This window comes from Eriocheir sinensis, chromosome 53 (assembly GCF_024679095.1).
Source record: "Eriocheir sinensis breed Jianghai 21 chromosome 53, ASM2467909v1, whole genome shotgun sequence".
Classification (NCBI taxonomy): domain Eukaryota; kingdom Metazoa; phylum Arthropoda; class Malacostraca; order Decapoda; family Varunidae; genus Eriocheir; species Eriocheir sinensis.
In genome coordinates this window covers 6,486,521-6,509,020 of record NC_066561.1, presented here as the reverse complement: position 1 = coordinate 6,509,020, position 22,500 = coordinate 6,486,521, and the positions used below count along the sequence as shown (strand labels likewise).

The window sequence follows — 22,500 nt, the reverse complement described above, 5'->3', positions numbered from 1 at the left end:
CACTCTCTCTTTCTCTCTCCTCTCCCTCCTCTCAGTCTCCTCCACCACCTCCATAGCTCATGTTTTCTCTCTCTCACCTTACTTTCTCTCACACCTTTCTGTATTTTCATTTTTTCCTACCCATCTATCTATCTATCAATCTATCTATATGTCTATCTATCTATATTTTTCATTAGCTAACAATACTTCCCTTCCTCTCTACCACTCTTTCTCTTTATTTTTCTCTTTCCCCTTCTTTATATCTCTCCATATTCCTCCATTCCTCCCTTCGTTTCCCTCTTTACACTCCTTCGTCTTTCCTCCTCTCACTCTCTCTCTCTCTCTCTTCCTTCTTTCCTCCCTTTACTTGCTACTTCCATCTCCCTCCCTCCCTTCCTCTCTCCTTCCTTCCCTCGAGCCCTTCCCAGCCTCATTTTCATTCCCCTTCCATGCTCACCTCTCCTTCCCTCCCTCCCTCACTTCAGCCTCACCCAATTTTTCTCTCCATCTCTTTCCTCCGTCCTCCATGCCTCTTACCTCCCAGCCTCGGAGTATATTGCTCTCCTCTTGCCTACATTACCTCCGTTCTCCCTCTCTCTCCTTCCCACTTCTCTCCTCCACCTCCACCTTGTTTTTCCACTTACCTGTATTACCTCTATTCTTTCCACTTCTCTCCTACACACCTCCTATTTTTCCCTTTCGCCTACACCATAATCTCCTCTTTCCTATACTCCTTCCATCTTTCCTCCGTGGCAGTCTTTCCTCCACTTGTTACCTTCTCTCTCTTCTACTTTTCTCCTACACCTCCTTCCTTTCACACACCTCCCTGACGGTTTTTCATCCGCCTATCTTACTCTACATTCATTATACCTCCCTGTTTCTTTTTTTCTCTCCTTTATATTTCTCTCCCTCACATCTCCTCTTAGTTTTCCTTTCACCAACGCTATTATCAACCTCTCCTTATATTCCTTCAACACATATTTGCCAGTCTTTCATATCCACCTATCTAACCTTACCTCCTTTATACCTTCCTGTGTCTTTCCCATTCAATAATAACCTAATGATTCCCTTCCCACATCCCTTACACAAACCTTCAAGCTAGCCTTTACACCAATTATGTTATTACCTTCCATCCATTAGTCCTACCTGTGTCTTTTTCATCCAATAATGACCAATGATTGGCTTCCCACATCCCTTGTACAAACTTCCCACCTGCTCTTTCATCTTCCTACACTATTTTCAATCTCCATTTAAATGCCTCCCACGCCTCACTTATCTCCCACCTTCCCCATCCACCACGAATACCTGTACATGCTTTCTAATTACCTGCCACACAGCTCTCCTCTTTCCAATCCCTCTACTACCTGTCTTCCTCACCTGTCTGTTACCTGTCTCACTGTTCTCTCTCTTGTCTTGTTTTTTTCCCATTAATCACACAGTTTTAAACCCATGTAATCCTCTTCAGTAACACTTGTAAAGCCCTCAACACGTCACCTTCCCTTTGTTATTTCACCTTTCACCTTTTCACCTTTTCCACCCTCTTCAGTCACACTTTTTAAGCCCTCAACACCTCTCTCTCACCTTACTTTCTCTCACATCTTTCTCTTTTTTTCCTTTTTTTTCTACGCATATATCTATCCATCTATCTATCTATATATCTATATTTTTCATTCTCTTACACTTTCTTTATCTCTCTCTCTCTCTCTATCTCTCTCTCTCTCTCTCTCCTTCTTTCTTTTTTTCATCTTTCTATCCCTCCCTTTCACACTCGTCCCTCCCTCCTGCCACACATATGCTTACCTATTCCCTCCCTCACCTTTCCCATCACCCTTTCTATCACCCTTAGTCAATCACCCTCATCCCTTTCATATCCTCCCTTAACACCCAATTCAACCCTTCACATTCTCAGTCACCCTTCTCATCCCCCCTTCAATAATTCTGTTCAACCCTTCACACTCTACCTCACCTTTTCCACACCCTTAAGTAATTACCCTCACACTTCAAACCCTGTCTCATTACCCTGTTTCAACCCATTACACCCTAAATTATATGTTTTATCCCTCTTAATCACCCTTTTCAACCCCTTCACACCCTGCCTCTCACCCTACTTATCTACCCTACTCAACCCATCATACTCTCAACCCTTTTTATCCCCTTTTCAACCCCTTCATACCCTGCCTCACAGCCTGCCTCACATCCCCCCTCGTTACAGGCTGTCCGCGCCACGCTCATCCTCATCCCCCTGCTCGGCCTACACTACATCCTGCTGCCCTTCCGCCCCCCCGAAGGCTCCCCGGGCATGGGCGTCTACCTGATCATCTCCGCCCTGGCTGTCTCTTTTCAGGTGAGTGGAGTGATGAGTTTTTTGACCAGGTGTACAGGTGTTCGTGAGGGGATGATTTTTTTTTTTTTTTTTTTTTTTAGGGGAGACGATGGATTGATTTTCACATCTGGTGTTCGATAGGGGCTTGTTTTCTTTTCTTTTATTTTCCTTTCCCTTCCCTTCAAATCCTTTCCTTTTCTCTCCGTTCTTTTCTTTTCCATTCGTTTCCTTTCATTTCCTTTCTTCTTTCATTTTCTTTTTTCTCCCATCCTTTCCTTTTCTCTCTCTTTCCTTTTCTTTCATCTCCTTTCCTTTCCCTTTCTTTCCTTTCCTTTCCCTTCATCGTCTTTCGTTTCCCTTCCTCTCTTTTCGTTTCTTCTTTCCTTCCCTTTTCTTTCCCTTCCTTTCCTTTAATTTCCTTTCCCTTCCTTTCCTTTCGTTTCCTTTCGCTCTGTTCCTTTCCTTCATTTTCTATATTCTATTCTTTTCTATAATAAATACCGAAATATTTTTTCCCTTCCAATTTAATGGGTTTCTGCGCATTCATGGTACGGTTTTTTTTTTTTACTTTTCTTCTTCTCTCTCATTTTTTTTTACTTCTTTTTCTCTCTCTGCTCCGTCTCATTAGTTCTCCTCCGCAGGTACACTCACTACTGGGCTTCTGACATATCCTTTTTATTCTTCATTTTTATTTCTCTTTTTTTCTCTTTTTTTTCTGTAGGACGTTTCATCAATTCAACTTTTACGTACGTCCTTCCTTGATTCAAATATTTACTTTTTTTTATTATTTTTCACTTCATCGTTTATCAAATTATATGTTACGTTCTTTATTTTCTTCTACTTCCTTTCTTTCCTTTCCTTTCCTTCCTTTCCTTTCTTTTTTTCCTATCTTTCTTCTCCCTTCTTTTCCTTTTCTTTCTCTCCCTTTCCTTTCTTTTCTCTTCCCTTCCTCTCCTTCCATTTCCCCTCCTCTCCTTTCCTTTCTTCTTTTTTCCCTTCCTTTCTTTTCTTTTCCCTTCATTTCCGATTCATTCCTACGACATTTTATCTAATTTCTTTTTTCTTTGGTTTCACTTATTTTAATCAAAGAATATATAGATATAAAAAAAAGAATGATGAGGTTATATTTAAAAAAGTAAAGTTTAGCAGAAAGAGAAATATATGTCTTTCATCTTTTTCTCATTGTCATTTTTTTTTCTCTCCATTACTGTTTTTTTCTTCCTAAGTCTCTCATGTCATTCTTCATTTTTCTTTCTTTGAGTCTGAGCTTATGAATGTCTCTTAGTCTTTGAAATGAACCTCAGAAAGCATTTTTTATACTCTCTCTCTCTCTCTCTCTCTCTCTCTCTCTCTCTCTCTCTCTCTCTCTCTCTCTCTCTCTCTCCCCACACATAAATATAACCATTTCTCTCACTTAAGCCGCTTTTCAAAACATTCTTACAGTTTATCATAAGAACATTATAAAAAAATACTTCAGTTTTTCATAAAAAGAACATATCAAAGAAAACGGAAAACCAGTAAATAAAACCTCTTTCCCGTTTTCTTTCTCACAGGGTCTGCTCGTGTCGCTGCTCTTCTGTTTCTTCAACGGAGAGGTAAAGTGACAACAGGAGGAGGAGGAGGAGGAAGAGGGGGAGGAGGAGGAGGGGTGAACAGCTCAGGTTAACACTCATCCATCACCGCCATCCAATCATCCTCGGCTTCACAACTCACCAATTCGCGCCCATCCGTCAGACTGTCACATGCATGCCCTTCGCCTATCATCGCGCTCACTCCGTTTTCTTTACTCCGGCACTCGCGAGGCGGGACTTGTCTGAATCGCCGCCGCTGCTGTCGTCCAGTTTTGAAAGAGAGAAAAGGAAAGAAAAAAGAATCTCATGCGTTGTGATTTTTTCTTTCTCTGTTTTGAATTTCTACGTTTTAAGATTATGAATTTCTGTTGCTTTATGGTATAGTCTTTGCGCTGGACAGCTTTGTGGGAATAAGAAAACAGACAAAAAGGACGTCTCAGTTTTTTTCTCATAGTCTCATTGCGCTACACAATTTGAAAGAAATGGAAAAAAGACCGAAAAAAAAACTCGTCTCTGTATTGGAATTTTCTTTTTATCATTTTCTTGGTGTCGTTTGTCAGGATTCATGATCTCGAAGGATTTTTTTAGAGTGAGGGGAATTAGCAGGTCATGTTCTTCTTGTTATTGTTCTTCATCTAATTCTTCTTTTGTATTTTGCGGTCTCGATCTACTTCTTTTTTTGCCTCCGGCGCTTCGAATAATAATCTTTGAAGAACTCATGTTTTGTGTAGTTGTTTTATCATGCGGATGGCCTTTGAGAGCCTTAGACTGGGTGTGCTGGTGGATTAACTTTATTATAATAGACGGAACAGGTAGAGAGGGAGGAGAGCGGACACTATACGTTGCCTGTTCAGCGGCCGCCAAACACCTGAGACGCAGAGAAAGAGATAATTAAAGTGAAAGCGATGAGGGAGAAGGAAAAAGAGGGTAAGGGGGATGCGGCAAAGCACAAGATCAAGGAACTGAGCGAAGGACCTGAATCGTCACCATCAGGGAAGGGAGAGTGGGGATCCCCTGGAAGACCGGGTGCACGGCTGTGGCTGTGAGTCCGAATCCACACTCCAGAACTAGGTTGGCTATCAAGCTCATCCGCCCCTTAGGAGGTCTTATATTTCGACCAGTTGGGTGTCTGGTCAACCCCTCACTGGACAGGCGATTGTGGGAGAAGGCATAGTCGCCGACACTCCAACCATGCAACAGGCCGTACAGGATTACATGGTACCAGTAGTAGTGGTTTAAAACACTAGCCTGACGGTGGAGAGGACAATTGATTATATATTGCAAGGAAAAACAAATAAAAAGGAATAGGAGTCGATTCGGAGAGTTTATGGATTTCGTTTCTCTTTCTGGTACACTCGGCCCTAGGGGAAGAAAATCAACCACGGCTTTCCCTCTTTCCCTCTCTCTTTATCTTTCTGTATATCTATCTCTCTTTCTCTCGTTCACTAACACCTGCGTCTCACCTCTCTCCCCTCGGCACAGGTAAGCTTTCCTCCCTCACCTGTTGATTGCGTTCTCTGTTTGCCCGGCTCGCGTCCGGCTGTTTGCTCTCACTAATAGCCAAGTTTTCCTCCACAGCCCTGCTCTCGACTCCTGCGAATTTCCACTGTGAGAATAAATCGTTTCTCGAATGTGTTGGTCATTGTTTTCACCGGGATTGCTCTCTGACTCGCGAAGTGATTTTGATGGCGATCTTTCTTGTGATTTTTGTGCTTTCCCTCTGGTTTATTGAAGTTTCCGTGACTATTTTTTGGTGTTGGTTTGATTGGGAGGCTGAACAGTTCTCGAATTGTGTTTCTAGTTTCTATCGGCGTGTTTTCTTAGGAGATGTGTTGTATTTTTCTCTTATCTTCTTTCCTCTGGTTTCTTAAAGTTTGAGCATGTATGATAACTTGTTTCTGGTGTCAATTTTGGTCGAGATGCTGAACACTTCTTTCATTTGGGTTTCTAGTTTCTCCTGATGTGTTTTCTTATGGTTTCTGTTGTGCCTTTTCTCAATTTTCTTTTCCTTTGTTTTTTCTGAAGTTTCCCTATGCATGGTGACTCGTTTTTGGTGTTTAATTTCAATTGAGATGCTGGACAGTTTCTCGAATTAGGTTTAGTTTAGTTTACGTTATTTTTCGACTCTTGATGTTTTTTGGTGGTATCTCCTGTACTTTTCTTTGGTTCTTTCCTTTGGTTTCTTAAAATTATCGAAGTGAATATTAACTTAGACTCCGGTGTAAGTTTCGATTGGGACGATGAATAGTTTATCGAATTTGAGTTTCTCCTGGTTTGTTTCTCGACTATAGTAATGTGTTGTCTTTTGACATTTGTTTCTTGTTCACTTTGATGTCCTTTCATACTGATTCGTACTTGCCAGTTTCTCGTTCTGAAATCAATATAAAAACACCATACGCCAAGTTGATCCAGAATCGCCGTCCCTTCCCTCGCCGTACATTCAAACTAATACTGACCCTTAACTCCAAGCTAATTTCACCCAACCAATCAGCTTAGTTATGGCAAAGGGGGCGGGGCTTATGGACTAACTTATAATGAACGGTGACTATATGTTTTTCTCTCTCGTCACCAGGTTATGATTTTGGTAAGTATACGTTTAGAAAAACACCACACGTTAAAAATGCAAGTCTAACATATTTCCAGCGCTAGATTTTCCCCTGTTTGAGGCATGTGTGTTAAAGGCGAATGTGTGTATCCTGCAACGCATCTCCAATCAAGGCGACATTATTGGTAAAACATTAGCGATTGAAACCAGCTTAAGGCCCGTCATACATAATTAATTGGGGAGGGACGGCGCGGCAAATTAGTGGGTTTCGGTATGTTTATGTTCGTCCTGTAATTATCGGAGAGGAAGGGAAAGTGAAAAGTGATAATGAAAACGCGTGAATAACAGAATGAATATCGAAAACATCAGCAGATAACGAGACCACAAGAAGATAGGAAGCAAAGAACATAGAAACAAAGAAATGAAAGTACACACGTAATAAAGGAAGCATGTGATAAGGATAATGGAAAACGCGTGAATAACAGAATGAATATCGAATACACAGTCGCAAATAACTAGACCACAAGAAGATAGGAAGCAAAGAACATTGGAACACAGAAATGAAAGTAGACACATAATAAAGAAAACGTGTGATAAACATAAGGAAAACGTGTGAGTAACAGAATGAATATCGAATAAACAGTCGCAGATAATTAGACCAGAAGAAGATAGGAAGCAAAGAACATTGGAACACAGAAATGAAAGTAGACACATTATAAAGAAAACATATGATAAGGATAATGGAAAGTGTGTGAATAAGGGAATATACACGTCAAATACACACTTGTAGACAGGTATTAGACCACAATAACATAAAGAGGAAATAACATAACAACAGAGAAATGAGAGTAAGAACATGATAATGAAAGCGTGTGACAAGGATAATAAAAGTGAATAACAGAATAGACGTCAAATACACACTGATAGATAGTTATTAGACCACAAGAACAAAGGGAGGAAAGAACATAAGAACAGAGAAATGAGAGTAAGAACGTGATAGGGATAGAGTGTGAATGATGACAGTATACACATCTAACACACACACACACACACACACACACACACACACACACACACACACACACACACACACACACACACACACACACGTAGATAGTTGTTAGACCCTATTTTCCTTTTTTTACATTCTCTTTTTTTTTATTTCTCTTCTCTTTCATACTCTGCTCTTTTCTTCTTCTCTTCTCTTCTCTAATTTTCCCTTTTCTTATTTTTTCTTCCTCTCTTTTCTCTTTGGTTATCATTAATTTTCTTCTCTTTCTTCGTCTAAACTTTTTCCTCTTTTCTCTTCTTCTCCTCTCCTCTTCTCTCTTCTTCCGTTTCCTTGCCTTTTCCTTCATTCACTTGTCTATCGTCTTCTCTCTTTTCATTTCCCTCTCCTCTTCTCTCTCATTTCTTTCCCTCTCTTCTCCTCTTCTTTCTTCTCTCCTCTCCTCTTACCCCATCTTCTCTTCCCTCCACTCGTCAACCCACTCTCTTCTCCTTCCTCCCCCTCTTCTCTTCTCCTCTCCTCTCCTCTTATCCCATCTTCTCTTCCCTCCACTCGTCTACACACTCTTTTCCCCCTTCCTCCTCCTCTTCTCTCCTCCTCTCACACAAATACGCGCCAAAAGAAGTTTCTAATGAGCGCGGAACGGCGTCGCACGTTAATTAAAAGCGCCAGGAAAGCTTGTTACCTGAAAATATATGATCGGCGCTTTGTGAGACTCTGCCGATCTCGGTGCTGTGTGTGGTGCGAGAGTGAGAGTGTGAAAGAGAAAGTGAAAGAAAGAATGTGCTTGTGCGAGAAAGAGAATAAGAAAGAGAGGAGAAAGAGTGAGATTATAAGATTGGCGCTTTGTGAGACTTTGCTGATCTTAGTGTTGCTGGTGCGAGAGAGAGTAGAAGAGAGAGTGGGAGAAAATAACAGAGATAATGTATGTGTGTGTGTGAGACGGAGAAATGTTGAAGACCGAATGAATGAAGGAAAAGAATTTAGAATACATAAGAGATAGCCCAGAGACACACACATAAAAAAAGGAAAAGATGTATTAGGGGAAATTATGAGAGAGAGAGAAAGAGAGAGGGTAGGGTAAAGAAAGAGAAAGTGAGAGAAGAATGATAAGAAAAAAGAAAATGAATGGAAGAAAGAAAGGTTAGAACATAAAGAAAAGAGGAAATATAGACACAGACACAAGAAAATAAACAATAAAAAGGAAATGAAGGAGAGAATGAGTGAGTGAAAGAGAAAATGAAAGAGAGAAAGTATGTTTGTGAGAGAGAATAATATTGAAGAAAGAAAAATGAATGGATGAAAGTAAGTTAAAATACAAAAGAAAGAGGAAAACTAGACAGACACGTGAAAATAAACAAAAACATAAAAGGAAGAAAGGAGAAAGAAAATGAGTGAGTGAAATAAAAATTGAAAGACTATGTGGGTGTGGGAGAGAGAGAGAAATATCGAAGACTAAATGAATGAAGAAAAAGAAGTTAGAAGATGAATGAAAGCGGATATCAAGACACAGAGACATTTAAAAGGAAACCAAAAAAGGAGAAAGATGTACAAGGAGAAAGTGATAAAGAAGAACACTGAAGAGAGAAAAATAAAGAAAGAGGTTAAAAGAGAAAAAGAAAATGAACTAGACATAAAAGACACAAAATAAATGGAAAAGGATTTGCATGGAGACAGTGAGAGAGAGAGAGAGAGAGAGAGAGAGAGAGAGAGAGAGAGAGAGAGAGAGAGAGAGAGAATAATATTGAAGAAGAAAGGAAGAAAGAAAGGAAGAAAGATATAAAAGAAGAAGAGAAAAACACTGAAGAAAGAAGAATTGAGAAAGAGATCAAAAGAGAAAAAGAAAAAGAACAAGACAAAAGACACAAAAAAAATGGAAAAGGATTTGCATGGAGAAAGTGAGTGAGAGAGAGAGAGAGAGAGAGAGAGAGAGAGAGAGAGAGAGAGAGAGAGAGAATAATAATTAAGATTGAATGTGAAAAAGAAAATAAGTTAGAAGACGAAAAGGAGGAAATACTAAAAGAAAAAAGAAAAATGAAGTAAAATGGGAAAGTTCGAAAAAGGCCGATAAATGAAGGAGGAAAGAAGGAAAAAGAGAGTGATGGAAAGAGAGATTAGCGAAGACGAACCTTAATGAGAAGTGAAATTAACCTTCAGTTCCAAAGACTCTGTGACCGACGAAGAGAACGACTTGAAAGGATTAGAAGAGACCCGAAGGAAATCAGAAATGGAAAGGCTGATTGATGGACAGACAGACAGACAGACAAACAGACGGACAGACAGGTAGACAGACAGGCAAACTAATTGATAAACACCACACACACACACACACACACACACACACACACACACACACACACACACACACACACATACAGGTACATTCATACACCCATACAGACAGACAGACAAACAGACGGACAGACAGGTAGACAGACAGGCAAACTAATTGATAAACACCACACACACACACACACACACACACACACACACACACACACACACACACACACGTACACTCATACACCCATACAGACAGACAGACGCACAGACGATCATGGAGTTGGGAAAGGTCATGGAAGGAGAGGGAGAAAAAAAACTAATTGCAGGAAATCAACAGAAAAAATATATCTTGTACATAATTAGGTCGACGCTACCACTAATTAAGTAAAAATATAAGTTAATCTTGGTTTTATTTTCGCTTATCCGTAACTGATACTCATATAATCACATCAATAGACTCACAGCAATAAATAAAAACTCACTCATGTTCGCCAATATAATGAAAAAAATAGGGAAAAAACGAGAATATTGTAAAAGTTAATATTCCCCTACGATTTCCTTTCCTTCCCCAGGCGAATACTCATATAATCACATAAATAGGCTCGCATCTATATAAAAAAAAACATGAATAAAACTTGTCATAAAAAACCTCACTCATGTTCGCCAATATAATGAAAAAAAATAGGAAAAAAAACGAGAATATTGTATAAGTAAATATTCCCCTACGATTTCCTTTCCTTCCCCAGGTGTTAAAGCAATTAGGTATGAAGGGGATGTCCCTGGCGCTACCTGGCACCTCCCTGTTCATGATGACCCCCACGACTGGTTCTGGCAGTGGAAGTGGTGGTAGTGGATCGGGTGGTGATGGTGGTGAAGGTGGTGACGATGGTGGTGACGCGTGATGGCACTCTCCTCCCCTATCCCCCTCCCCTGGCCCTGTACACACCAGTCACTGTCTTCTCCGGGCCCAGGGTTCGATACCAGTTGGCACTCTCGGGGAAGGCTCGGATTCGGTGGGGGGTGGTCCAGGCCAGAGACAGACAGACACACACTCACAGGGGCCGAGGTGATTAGGGGAAGTGTTTTTGTTTTGTCCTTGGGCCGAAACCTCCCATTCACTCTTCTTGTCTTTGTTTTGTTTTGTTTTGTTTTCTTACTCATTTTTTTTCCACTTTTTCTTCGTTTGTATTTATATATTTATTCCTCTTCCTAGTTTTCTGGTTTCTCAATATCTTTTTTTTTTCTTTTCCTCGTTATCTTCGTTTTGTGTCTGTTCCTCCTTTTCCTCAATCTGTTCCTCCTCCTCCTATTTCCTCTCTTCATGTTCTGTTCCTCCTCCTCCTCCTCCTCCTCCTCCTCCTCCTCCTCTTGTTTACATGGATCCGAACTGAATAGACACGGTTTCCGCCCTATTCCTCCTCCTCCTCTTCTTCTTCTTCTTCTTCTTCTTCTTCTTCTTCTTCTTCTTCTTCTTCTTCTTCTTCTTCTTCTCCTTCTTCCTCCTCCTCTTCCTCCTCCTCCTCCTCCTCCTTTCTCCCTTTAGCTGCCAACGCAAAACTTCGAACTGCCAATGACGGTTTTCAGTCCCCTCTTCACCTCGCCCTTTTCCTCTCCCTTTGTCCTCCTCCTCCTCACTCTGTTGTCCCTCAAACTTTTCCTCTTCGACCTCTTCTTCTTCCTCCTCCTCCTACGCCTCCTACCTCTTCTTCTTTCTCCTACTCTTTCTTCTTCCTCTCTTCCCTTTTGCTCTCCTTCATCTCTTTAATTTTCCTCTTTGACTTCTTCTTTTTCCTCCTCTGACGCCTCCTCCTTCTTCTTTTTCTTCTTCTTCTTCTTTTTCTTTTTCTTTCTTCTTTTTCCCCTTTGTTCTCCTTCATCAAACTCTGTTCTTCCACAAACTTTTCCTCTTCGCTCTCTTTTTCTTCCTCCTCTTCCTCCTCCTCCTCCTCCTTCGGCTATTTTGCTTCATCGTCTTCCTTGTTCTTGCTCTTCGTTTCCTCCCTTCTTTCTCTTTCATTTTGGTTTCTTTCTCTAGTATATTATTTTTATTCAAGTTTTCTCTTTCCATTTTTACTTTCTTCATTTTTCTCTTCACATTTTTATCCTTGTTCCTCCTCCTCCTCCTCTTCATCCTTTCTTTCCTACACCTACTAACAACAACAACAACAACAGCAACTACACACAGCTTTCTTGGCTTCGTTGACATCTAACCACATACACACACACACACACACACACACACACACACACACACACACACACACACACACACACACACACACACACACACACACACACACACACACACACGAACAGCCTCTCACATTGCTTATTTCACGGGACATTTGCTTTCCTCTGTCTCTCATCCCTTTCCCTTTCCTCCTCCTCCTCCTCCTCCTCCTCCTCCTGCTCATACAATTAGGGTTCTGTCTTCCTCTCTTCCTCCCCTCCTCTCCTTCCCCTTCCCTGGTCTTTCTTCTCCCTCGCTAAATGCTAAACGTTTGGCTTCCTGTTCCGTTTAAGACAACTCGGAGGAAATGTGCGTGGGCGCCTAACTCTCTGCCTTGTTGGAACTCATTATGTGTGTGGGGAGGAGGAGAAGGGGGTCTATGTGTGTGTGTGTGTGTGTGTGTGTGTGTGTGTGTGTGTGTGTGTGTGTGTGTGTGTGTGTGTGTGTGTGAGGATTGAAAAATGGAGAGAGAGAGAGAGAGAGAGAGAGAGAGAGAGAGAGAGAGAGAGAGAGAGAGAAAGGAGACATACACCAATTTAGACAGATTAGCAAAATACTTTCACTTAATGCACTTACAACCATAATAATTAATACACACACACACACACACACACACACACACACACACACACACACTCCCCCCTCTCCTCCCCCCATACACTAATGACCCCTTGACACACATTAGGGTAAGACACAAATGAGGCTCAGCTAGCAACAACAACAACAACAACAAGACAACAATAACAATAACATGGCTCAGGTACAATGCCGCTCACCTGTAATTATGATGAAGCTTAGAGGGGCTGAAGCTTAATTTTGGGAAGCTTACCTGACTTAAATTTGGGTGGGGAGTTGTAGGGGCTTCATTTTTTATAACTATTTTTTTTTTGTCATTTTGTAATTATTGGGCTTCCTTTTTTGTCTTCTTTGTAACTACTGGGCTTCTATTTTATGTAATTTTGTAATTATTTTTCTTCTTTTTTTTCCTTTTCTTCATCTTTCTTTTCATATGAGTTCTAGTTCTATTTTTGTGTGGGCTTCCTTATTCTTAGTCATTTTGTAACTACTGGGCTTCTATTTTATGTAATTTTGTAACTATTTTTCTTCTTTTTTTTCCTTTTCTTCATCTTGTAACTATTTGGTCCCTATAACTTCACTGTCCTTTTCATATGAGTTCTAGTTTTATTTCTGTGTGTGATTCCTTTTATATGTCATTTTGTAACTACTGGGCTTCTATTTTATGTAATTTTGTAACTATTTTTCTTCCATTTTTCCTTTTCTTCATTTTGTAACTATTTGGTCCCTATAACTTCACTGTCCTTTTCATATGAGTTCTAGTTATATTTCTGTGTGGGCTTCCTTTTATATGTCATTTCCCTTTGTCATATTGTAACTATTTGGTGCCTATGACTTAATTCTCCTTCTCTTGGCAACTTCCTGTTCTTATAAGTTCTATTTCTTACTCTCTTTGGTGCTGATATCCGTAAAGGCTTCAGGTATTTTGGTGCCTCTAACTTAATCGTCCTTTTCCTGGCTATTTCCTGTTCATATGAGTCCTATTTTTCATTGTCTTTGATGCTGATATCCGTATGTGCTTCAGGTGTGTCTTTTAGCTATTACCTGTTCGATTTGTACCTGTCATTTGTCCTTTCCGTGTCTTTTACCTGTTGTTCTGAGGGTCTGTTTGTCTATCGCAGGTGTGTTCGTTATCTCAGGTTAATTGTTCGTAAACTTCTCAGGGTGTATTTGTGGCCATCCAGGTGTGAGTGTGTGTGTGTCCTTAATGATTCAGGTGTTTGTCGCGTCTTGTTCGTGTTTTGTTTCCTGGTGACCAACTTTTCCTTCCGTGCGATGCGTATACCCGGATGTTCCCTGTCCCGTGGGGGTGGGGTCGCGGCGCCTACCTGTTGCCTCCGTACCTACTCGACCTCGTTCTACTTTTTATTGTGTTTTTTCTCCCTTTCTCTTTTTACGTGTTCGTCCATACGTCCGCAGGTGTGAGGGTGCGTTGCCTACCTGTTGCCTCCGTACCTACTCGACCTTGTTCAGCCTTTTATTGTGTTTTTTCTCCCTTTCTCTTTTTACGTGTTCGTCCATACGTCCGCAGGTGTGAGGGTGCGTTGCCTACCTGTTGCTTCTGTACCTACATGACCTCGTTCTCCCTTTTATTGTGTTTTTTTCTTCCTCTCTTTACGTGTTCGTCCTTACGTCCGCAGGTGTGAGGGTGCGTTGCCTACCTGTTGCTTCTGTACCTACACGACCTCGTTCTCCCTTTTATTGTGTTTTTTTCTCCCTCTCTTTACGTGTTCGTCCTTACGTCCACAGGTGTGAGGGTGCGTTGCCTACCTGTTGCTTCTGTACCTACACCACCTCTCTCCTCTCCTCTCACTTCCTCACTCTTTCTCTCTCCATCTCTTTTTTTCTATATTTACGTGTTAGTCGTTATGTCCCGCAGGTGTGAGGTCGCGTCGCCTATCTGTTGCTTCTGTATCTACACTTCCTCACTCTTTCTTAATCTCTCTTTCTCTCTCTATTTATATGTTCGTTTTATGTTCCGCAGGTGTGAGGTCGCGTCTAATGTTGCTTCTATACCCACACGACCTCGCTCTTTCGCTCTCTATCTCTTTTTCTCTCTTTTTACATGTTAGTTCTACGGTCCGCAAGTGAGGTCGAGGGTAATACATGTTGCTTCTGTACCTCCACGACCTCGCTCTTTCGCTCTCTATCTCTTTTTCTGTCTCCGTATTTCTTTCTCTCGACTTGTCCATACTTATCTACCGAGACTGCGAGGGCTGTGTCACTACCGCTTGCTTGTATATCTTCATTAACACATTATTCCTCGTTTTCTGTCCGGCCTCCCTTTTGAGTCTAATTCAGCGTGTCATTCTGGGGTGCTTGAACTCCCCGGGGTGCTGAAGCTGACGGGAGGGTGCGAAGAGTGAGGTGCAGACGAGTACAGTGCAACAACAACTCGAGTTCTTCTTTCGTCTGTAATTCCTCTTTCCAGTGACGTGAACGCTGTCAGGAGGGGAGTATCAGGACATCTCTCCACCGTTAATGAATGACCTCCTGGAACTGTCTGTCACTTTTCTTTTCGGAACGCAGTAATATTGAAGACTTTCCCGGGGAGCAGTAATGTTGAGAGTCTTTCTACACACTCGTTTTAGTTCGCTCTTAGTGAGAGTAAGAAGCTCTACATTCTAATATCATTGCCCATTTGCTTGAAGGAATTAAAGTCGTAGGCAGGAGGAAATACAGGCAGAGAAAGGCTGTTCCAGAGTTTCCCAGCAAAAGGGATGAAAGAATGAAGGTGCTGGATAACTCTTGCATAAGGGATTTAACAGCTACCTCTGATGTGAAAATAAATGCGTCGAGACGGTTACGCTTCACATTTTGCAGTGCTTCATGAAGAGTGACACCCTGCAGCACTGAGCCAATGAATTATCTTTCTTTCTAATTAGTTTTACGTATCAGTGACATTTCTGATCCCATAGTATTGGAGAATCAACAAAAATATAACCAACTATTAATTTCTGTTTACTTTATGCTGCTGTAGCGAATGTGGGCTTTGTGGTCATATTATAGGTGCTGAGTTCGCTTATCCTGACTCAAGGGATGCGAGGGCTGACCATATGTAAGTGCTGAGGTGCTGAGGTCAGAGAAGCTTGAGACCAGCGTTGCTAAATTGCCGTACTCTGAACATTGTATTTATCATTTTTAGGCTTCAAGACCGTCGTAACCACACAAACAACGATAGAAAATTAAAATTATCGTTGAAACTATTAGAGTGATGGTTTTCGCGGTTTTTTGATAGAGTTATCGCTCAGAAACTAGGAAAATGCAATGCGCTGAGTGCGATAATTTGACCGCTGGTTGAGACACATTGGATGGTATTATAAGACAGTCTCACGTCTCACATCAGCCATTTCTAAAGGTCAAAGAGGGGGTCAATCGGGTTCCAATGGGTGTTTCTTCAGGTTCATGGTACAGAAGAAGACTCACACTACCCTTCAGGTTCATGGTACAGAAGAAGACTCACACTACCCTTCAGGTTCATGGTACAGAAGAAGACTCACACTACCCTTCAGGTTCATGGTACAGAAGAAGACTCACACTACCCTTCAGGTTCATGGTACAGAAGAAGACTCACACTACCCTTCAGGTTCATGGTACAGAAGAAGACTCACACTACCCTTCAGGTTCATGGTACAGAAGAAGACTCACACTACCCTTCAGGTTCATGGTACAGAAGAAGACTCACACTACCCTTGAGGTTCATGGTACAGAAGAAGACTCACACTACCACCAGGGTCATAAAACTGCCCCTGGAAATGCCCACCACTCCTACGAAGGCCTTGTCAAATATGTGTTCTTGGGCTGCGATATGTCTTGTTATACGACACAATGTTTTGCCCGCTCGTTCCTCGCCCAGACCGTTCATCCCAAGGCGCATTCCAGTCCAAATTCACCATCATGACCATTACCATTATTTTCACACGGCGAGAGTATTTAACCTTCCTGCCGCTATAAAACAACGGGAGTGATAAAACAGAAAAGAAAAAAAGGGAAATTAATGGCGTGAAAAAAGTTTGAGTAAGATAAATGTTGTTGTAATTACTCTTAGTCTTCACATAACATTTTCCTCTCTTTTTTTTCTTGTGTGCATATTTCACGTGTGCATGCGTGTGTACGTTTTAAGATACGTTCATGTTTAATATAATACTGAAGGACACTGTGTATATATTTATGTGTGTGTATATATCCTTGTTTTCTATATTAATAAGCTGATTTGTATATATGCAAAATATGACCTGTTTTTCGGAACTTTTACTTATTTCTCTTTTTCTATCTTTCTCGGTCTGCCTATCCTTCTATCTATCTGTCTATCAACCTGTCTATATCTTGAACACAGATCGCCAAACTTCACATCTTCCACTAATTCTCCTACTTATACGACTCACACGTTTTCCTTCTAATTCAACACCTTTCTACCTGTGTTTCCCTTCCCTTCCCTTCCCACGCTCTACCTCACCGATCACTCCTTCACCACTTGACATCTTCCTTCCTTGCCGCCGCCTCGCCTTTCCACACCTTCCCGATAACACCTTAACCTACACACTTCAGGTGCTCGGGATCTTCAAGAAAAAGTGGAACCAACACAAGCTCATGAAGGAGGGACCCAACTCCACGGCGGCCATGACCTTCTCGGTAAGACGAAGAGATGTACAGAAGAGACCGACGAGGAAGACAGACCCGGCAGCAGAGGAGGAGGAGGAGGAGGAGGAGGATCAGAATAGTGTGTTACGGAGGAGGAAGGGAAAGGATAGGTAGAAGTAAGGAAGGAAAACAGAGGAAACCAAAAGAAAAGGACGAGGAAGAGGAGGAGGAGGAGGAGGAGGAGGAAGGGAATATGAAGACAGAGGATCAGAATAGCGTGTTACGGAGGAGGAAGGGAAAGGATAGGTATAAGAAAGGAAAGAAAACAAAGAGGAAAACAGAAGAAAAGGAGGAGGAAGAGGAGGAGGAAATGGAGGAGGAGGAGGAGAATCAGAATGGAGGATTACGAAGGAGGAAGAGAAATGGTATACAGAGAGATGGAGAGGAAGCAAAGGAAAGGCAGAATAGAAGAAGACGAAGCAGGAAAATATGGAATAGGAAGAATAGGAGAAAGAGAATTGGTGGATAGAAGAGAGGGAAGGAAACAAGGAAGAAGAGGTTATGGAGTGTAAGGAAGAAGAAAAAAGGGAGAATGAGGATGAGGATGGAGAGTTAAGAAGGATAAGAAAAGGTAGACATAAGGATAAAAGAGGGAAGGGGGGAAAGAAGGAAAAAGAGAGAGGATATAGAGTAAAACAGAGAATAGGATGAAGAAAGAAAAGAATGGAATAGGTGAGGGAAAAATGGTAAAAAAAAAAGAGGAAAGGAAGATATGAGAGAGAGGTTGCGTTGTCGAAAGTATGAATATAAAACAGGAGGAAACAAGGAGACCCGGAACGGAGGAAGGATGAAAGGAAGGAAGGGAAATAAGAAATAAAAGGGATGACAGAAAATCGATAAGGACGAAGGGAGAGGAATACAAAAGGGAATAAGAGAAGGTACGATAGTTTGGAAGGAAGAGGAGGAGGAGGAGGAGGAGGAGGAGGGGAAGAGATAACACAGAGAACATGAATAAATGGAGAATAAACGAATAGGAAAGAGAAGAAGGTGTAGAATGTAGCAATAATAATAATAATAATAATAATAATAATAATAATAATAATAATAATAATAATAATAATGAATAGTGTAAACGAATAAAAAAAAGATAAAAACACACTTCAAACACACATAAACAAACAAACAAACAAATCATCAAGAAACGTTATTTGAGGTGACTAATAACGGTGGCGGTGGCGGTGGTGGTGGCGGTGGTGGTGGTGGTTGTGGTGGTGGTGGTGGTGGTATAATAATTTCAGGTATTTTGCTTCAAGAAAATATTCCCATCTTCATTTTTTTTCCTGCTCCAAACACTTCCCATTCTTTCTCTTTCTCATTAACTAATCAAGTAAATAATAATACCAGTAACAATAAGGTGTTCTTCCCTTATAAATTTATCTAACTCTTCATGTTTGGTAATTAAGAGGTTTCAACACCACTAAAAATAATATCAATGTGCAAACTAACGTAAATTTCAACACTAATAACTTTTCCAATAATGTTTTAACCTCTTGTCTTCACCCCCATCATACTACTTACATGTGTGCACTTCAAAAACCTACATGTGTTGTTTTCTTAATAGTATAGACCCCCCAGGAAAGGAATGTGTGCGTGTGTGTGTGTGTGTGTGTGTGTGTGTGTGTGTGTGTGTGTGTGTGTGTGTGTGTTCCCACGGCCCCTCAGGTGACTAACACATACTAGCGCCACTAAATGATTCCCTAAGCAGGTGTGTTCCCTTCCTCCCTCCCTCCCCCCCACCTTCTCTCTCTCTCCCTCCCTCCCCTCACGCACCTCTCTCCCTTCACCCATGTCCCTCTCCCTCCATTGTAAACACTTCCTCCCTCCTTCTCTCCTCCATATTCCTTATTTTCTCCCTCCCTCTCTCCCTCTATTCCTTCCTTCTCTCCTTTCATCCACGGCCATTCTTCTCTCTCTCCATTTTCCTTCCTCTTCCTCAATCACTATCTCTCCCTCTCGTTCCAGGTCCCCTCCAATCTTCCCTCTTCTTCCCTTCCTCTTCCTTTATGCTCCTCCTTTCCTCCCTCCCTTCCTTCCTCCCTCCATCTATGCGTCCCATTTCGCTTCTCCCCTTTCCTCCATCTTCAATTCACGCCTTCCATTCCCTATTTCAATTTTCTCATCTTCCATTCCCCTATTATTCCAGCCTCTCTCTGTCTCCTCCTTTCTCCTTCTCTTTCCTCCTTCCCTGCTTCCCTTCCTTCCCATCCTCCTCCTCCTCTTCCCACTCTCCCAGCCACTCTGCGTTCCTCCCTCTTCTAAATGTAAATAAGATGAGCTTGTCATTAAATTGGTTGGCTGAGAAAAAAATATAAACTCTTAAAACGCATGAAAATAAACTGGAATAAAAACATCAAGTAAGTACACTAATAAAGAGGATGATTTAAAAATATAATTGTTCACGTTATATACAAATTATTATTACGTGTGCTCATGTTTATAGTTTGTCTTTTTTCGAATTAGGTTTTTTTTCCTAGACTTTATATTCCAGCATTGTTTTTAAGTAGGCAATTAGGTGTTTGAGACTTTATTTAATGTTTCTATTCTTACTTTCGTTTCAATCGTGTTTCTCTGTACTTTCCTGTGCTAACCAACGCTCCTCTCCCTCTCTCTCTCCCTTCCTCTCCTCCTCCTCAGTTTCTCTCCACCTCTGTGTTTCTCTGTTTCCCATCTTATCATTCTCGTTTCATTTGTGTTTTTCCGTTCTTTCCTGTGCTAACCAACGCTCCTCTCCCTCTCTCTCTCCCTTCCTCTCCTCCATCTCAATTTGTCTCCTCTGTGTATCCTTGTCTCCCATCTAATCATTCTCTTTTAATTCATTTTTCTCCTTTCTTTCCTATGCTTACCAACGCTCTTTCTGTGTCATTCTCTCCTTCTCTCCCTCCCTCTCCTCTTCCACCTCAGTTTGTCTCCTTCTCCCTGTCTCCCGCCTAATCATTCTCGTTTCATTCGTGTTTCTCCGTTCTTTCCTATGCTTACCAACGCTCTCTTTGTCCTTCTCTCCCTCTCTCTCCCTCCCTCTCCTCTTCCTCCTCAGTTTGTCTCCTACCTGTCTCCTATCTAATCATTCTCCTCGCAGAAAAACAGACAACAAAATGAACCTTCTCTTCTCTTCTCTCACGTCTTCAAACACTCTTCTTCTCATATCTTTCGTCAGTAGAACTTTTATTTTCCGTATTCACTTAAAAATAAACAAGTGCAATCTGTAGTAATTTTCAGCACTTATCTTCAACGCATCTTATCGAACACTTCCGCCCATATCATATTTTATTTCCTATTACTTGTACAAACATCATTACTTTTTTCCTTCCTCATACCTTGAAAACCACTTATAGATATTGTTTGGACTCGCTTTGTTTGTTGGTTGGTTTGTTCACCTGTGCTCACCTCCGGGAACACCTGGTTACGTGAGGGACTAATCAGGGAAGTAGGGGTCGCTTCCTTTCCTTTAATTTCCTGTATTAACCGAGGGTACACGACTTTCTTTTTGTCCATCCTGTTTTAACCTACATAAGACTTTTGGGAATAGTTATCTTTTATTTTCTTTATCATTCTATATATATTTATCTATCTATTCATCTATCTATCTACCTATCTATCTATCTATCGATCGATCTATCCAATTATCTATCTATCATCCTTAATTTTGAAGAATGTAACCTTTTTTCTCTATTCATCTATCTACTCATCTATCTATCTATCTGTCTATCTATCTATCCATTTATCTATCTATCTATCTATCTTCCTTTATTATGACGTATGTAACCTTTTTCTATATCTTCTTTTTTTCACTTTTTTTTTTAACTCATGCAACATTTTTCTATATCTTTTTTTTCAGTCATAAAGCGTCCTATCTTTCCTTTTCATCCATGACATTTTTCTTAATATTTTCCTTTTTTTAACCCGTATAACCATTTTCACCAACTTCCTTTTTCACGTATGTTATATTTTTTTCTGTATCTTCCTTTTTTTCACTGTTATTAACTTTTTTTTTCTATATCTTCCCTTTTTCAATTATTTCTATTTTCAATTTTCATTCCATTTTTTTTATACCTCTTCTGCATCTACATTTTTCTCCCTTTAACCTTTTTCTTTGTATCTACTTTTTTTTCACTATTATTAACATTTTTTTCTATATAGTCCCTTTTTTCACTCATTTCTATTTTCATTTTCAATTCAATTCCTTTTTTTTTTTTACCTCTTCTTCTGCATTTACGTTTTTCTCACTCATCTAACTTTTTTTTGTATCTACCTTTTGTTTCACTATTATTAACATTCTTTTTCTATATCTTCCCTTTTTTTCACTCATTTCTATTTTCATTTTCACTCCAATTCCCTTTTTTTTTTTACCTATTCTGCATCTACATTTCTCTCACTCTAACCTTTTTTTGTATCGACCTTTTTTTTCACTAATATTAACATTTTTTTCTATATCTTCCCTTTTTTTCACTCATTTCTATTTTCATTTTCACTCCAATTCCTTTTTTTTAACCTCTATCTCTGCATCTATATTTTCCTCGCTCTAACCTTTTTTGTATCTACCTTTTTTGACTAACTCCAGACCGCCGTTCCCGTGCTCAGCCATTCCAGATCGCCGCTTTTAACAGTCTCGATTTTCTCGGTTCACTTCGCTTTCCCAGCACGAGCTCTTCCCCGCCCAAACACTTTGCTTTCGTCTCTGTATGCAAAACGGAGAGAGAGGCGGAGGCGGTGAAGGTGATGGCGGTGGCGGTGTTAGTGGTGGTGGTGGTGGTGGTGAAGGGGTGTTTCAGCGATCGTGTCTCTTCCTTATACGAACTTTTAAAAGATTTACGTTCACTATGTATCCAGTTTTGTCGCTTCTCTTATACCACACACACAAGAAAGTAGAGTTACCGTATTCGTTATTTTTAAACTTCCCACGGGTGAAGACAAAGAAAAAAAACATGAACAAAACAAAGACAAAAAGTAAAGAAAGCGAATGTCACTTCAAAGTAAAGTTAAAAGTTGGAAGAGGCTTTTTCTTCTCTCTCGTCTCCTTTCTGCTCTTCTTTACTTTCCTCCTCTCCGAGATAAGCTCACGCAGGGACAGGGACAGCAGCCTCGAGTTGGCGTCTCTGTCGTCTAACTTCTGTCTCTTCACTTGGGTCTGAGAGGGACACTGATCAACAACTCACTCCTCCTCTCCCTTTCCCCATGCCTTCTCTCAGCATCCTAACCCATGACATATTTCCCTTACCTTTCTTCTCCCTTTATCCGCGTCACTTTGCCCACTAATGCACTCTCCGTCCTCCTCCTCCTCCTCCTCCTCCTCCTAGCTCGCCCACACCTCAAATCCATTCCCGTTTACCTTCAGAGCACCGGCCG

General features: G+C 40.9%; 1 protein-coding gene across 1 annotated transcript in view; it reads left to right on the top strand.

Moving 5' to 3' along the window:
• Nucleotides 1-22,500, top strand: part of LOC126983116 (calcitonin gene-related peptide type 1 receptor-like) — a gene marked incomplete at its 5' end in the record, with an annotated part of 94,035 nt that overhangs the window by 62,773 nt on the left and 8,762 nt on the right. Inside the window, 3 exons of the mRNA XM_050835613.1 lie at nt 2,192-2,323; nt 3,856-3,897; nt 17,065-17,148. Of these exons, the coding sequence (XP_050691570.1) occupies nt 2,192-2,323; nt 3,856-3,897; nt 17,065-17,148 (258 nt within the window). The remainder of the gene's footprint in view (nt 1-2,191; nt 2,324-3,855; nt 3,898-17,064; nt 17,149-22,500) is intronic.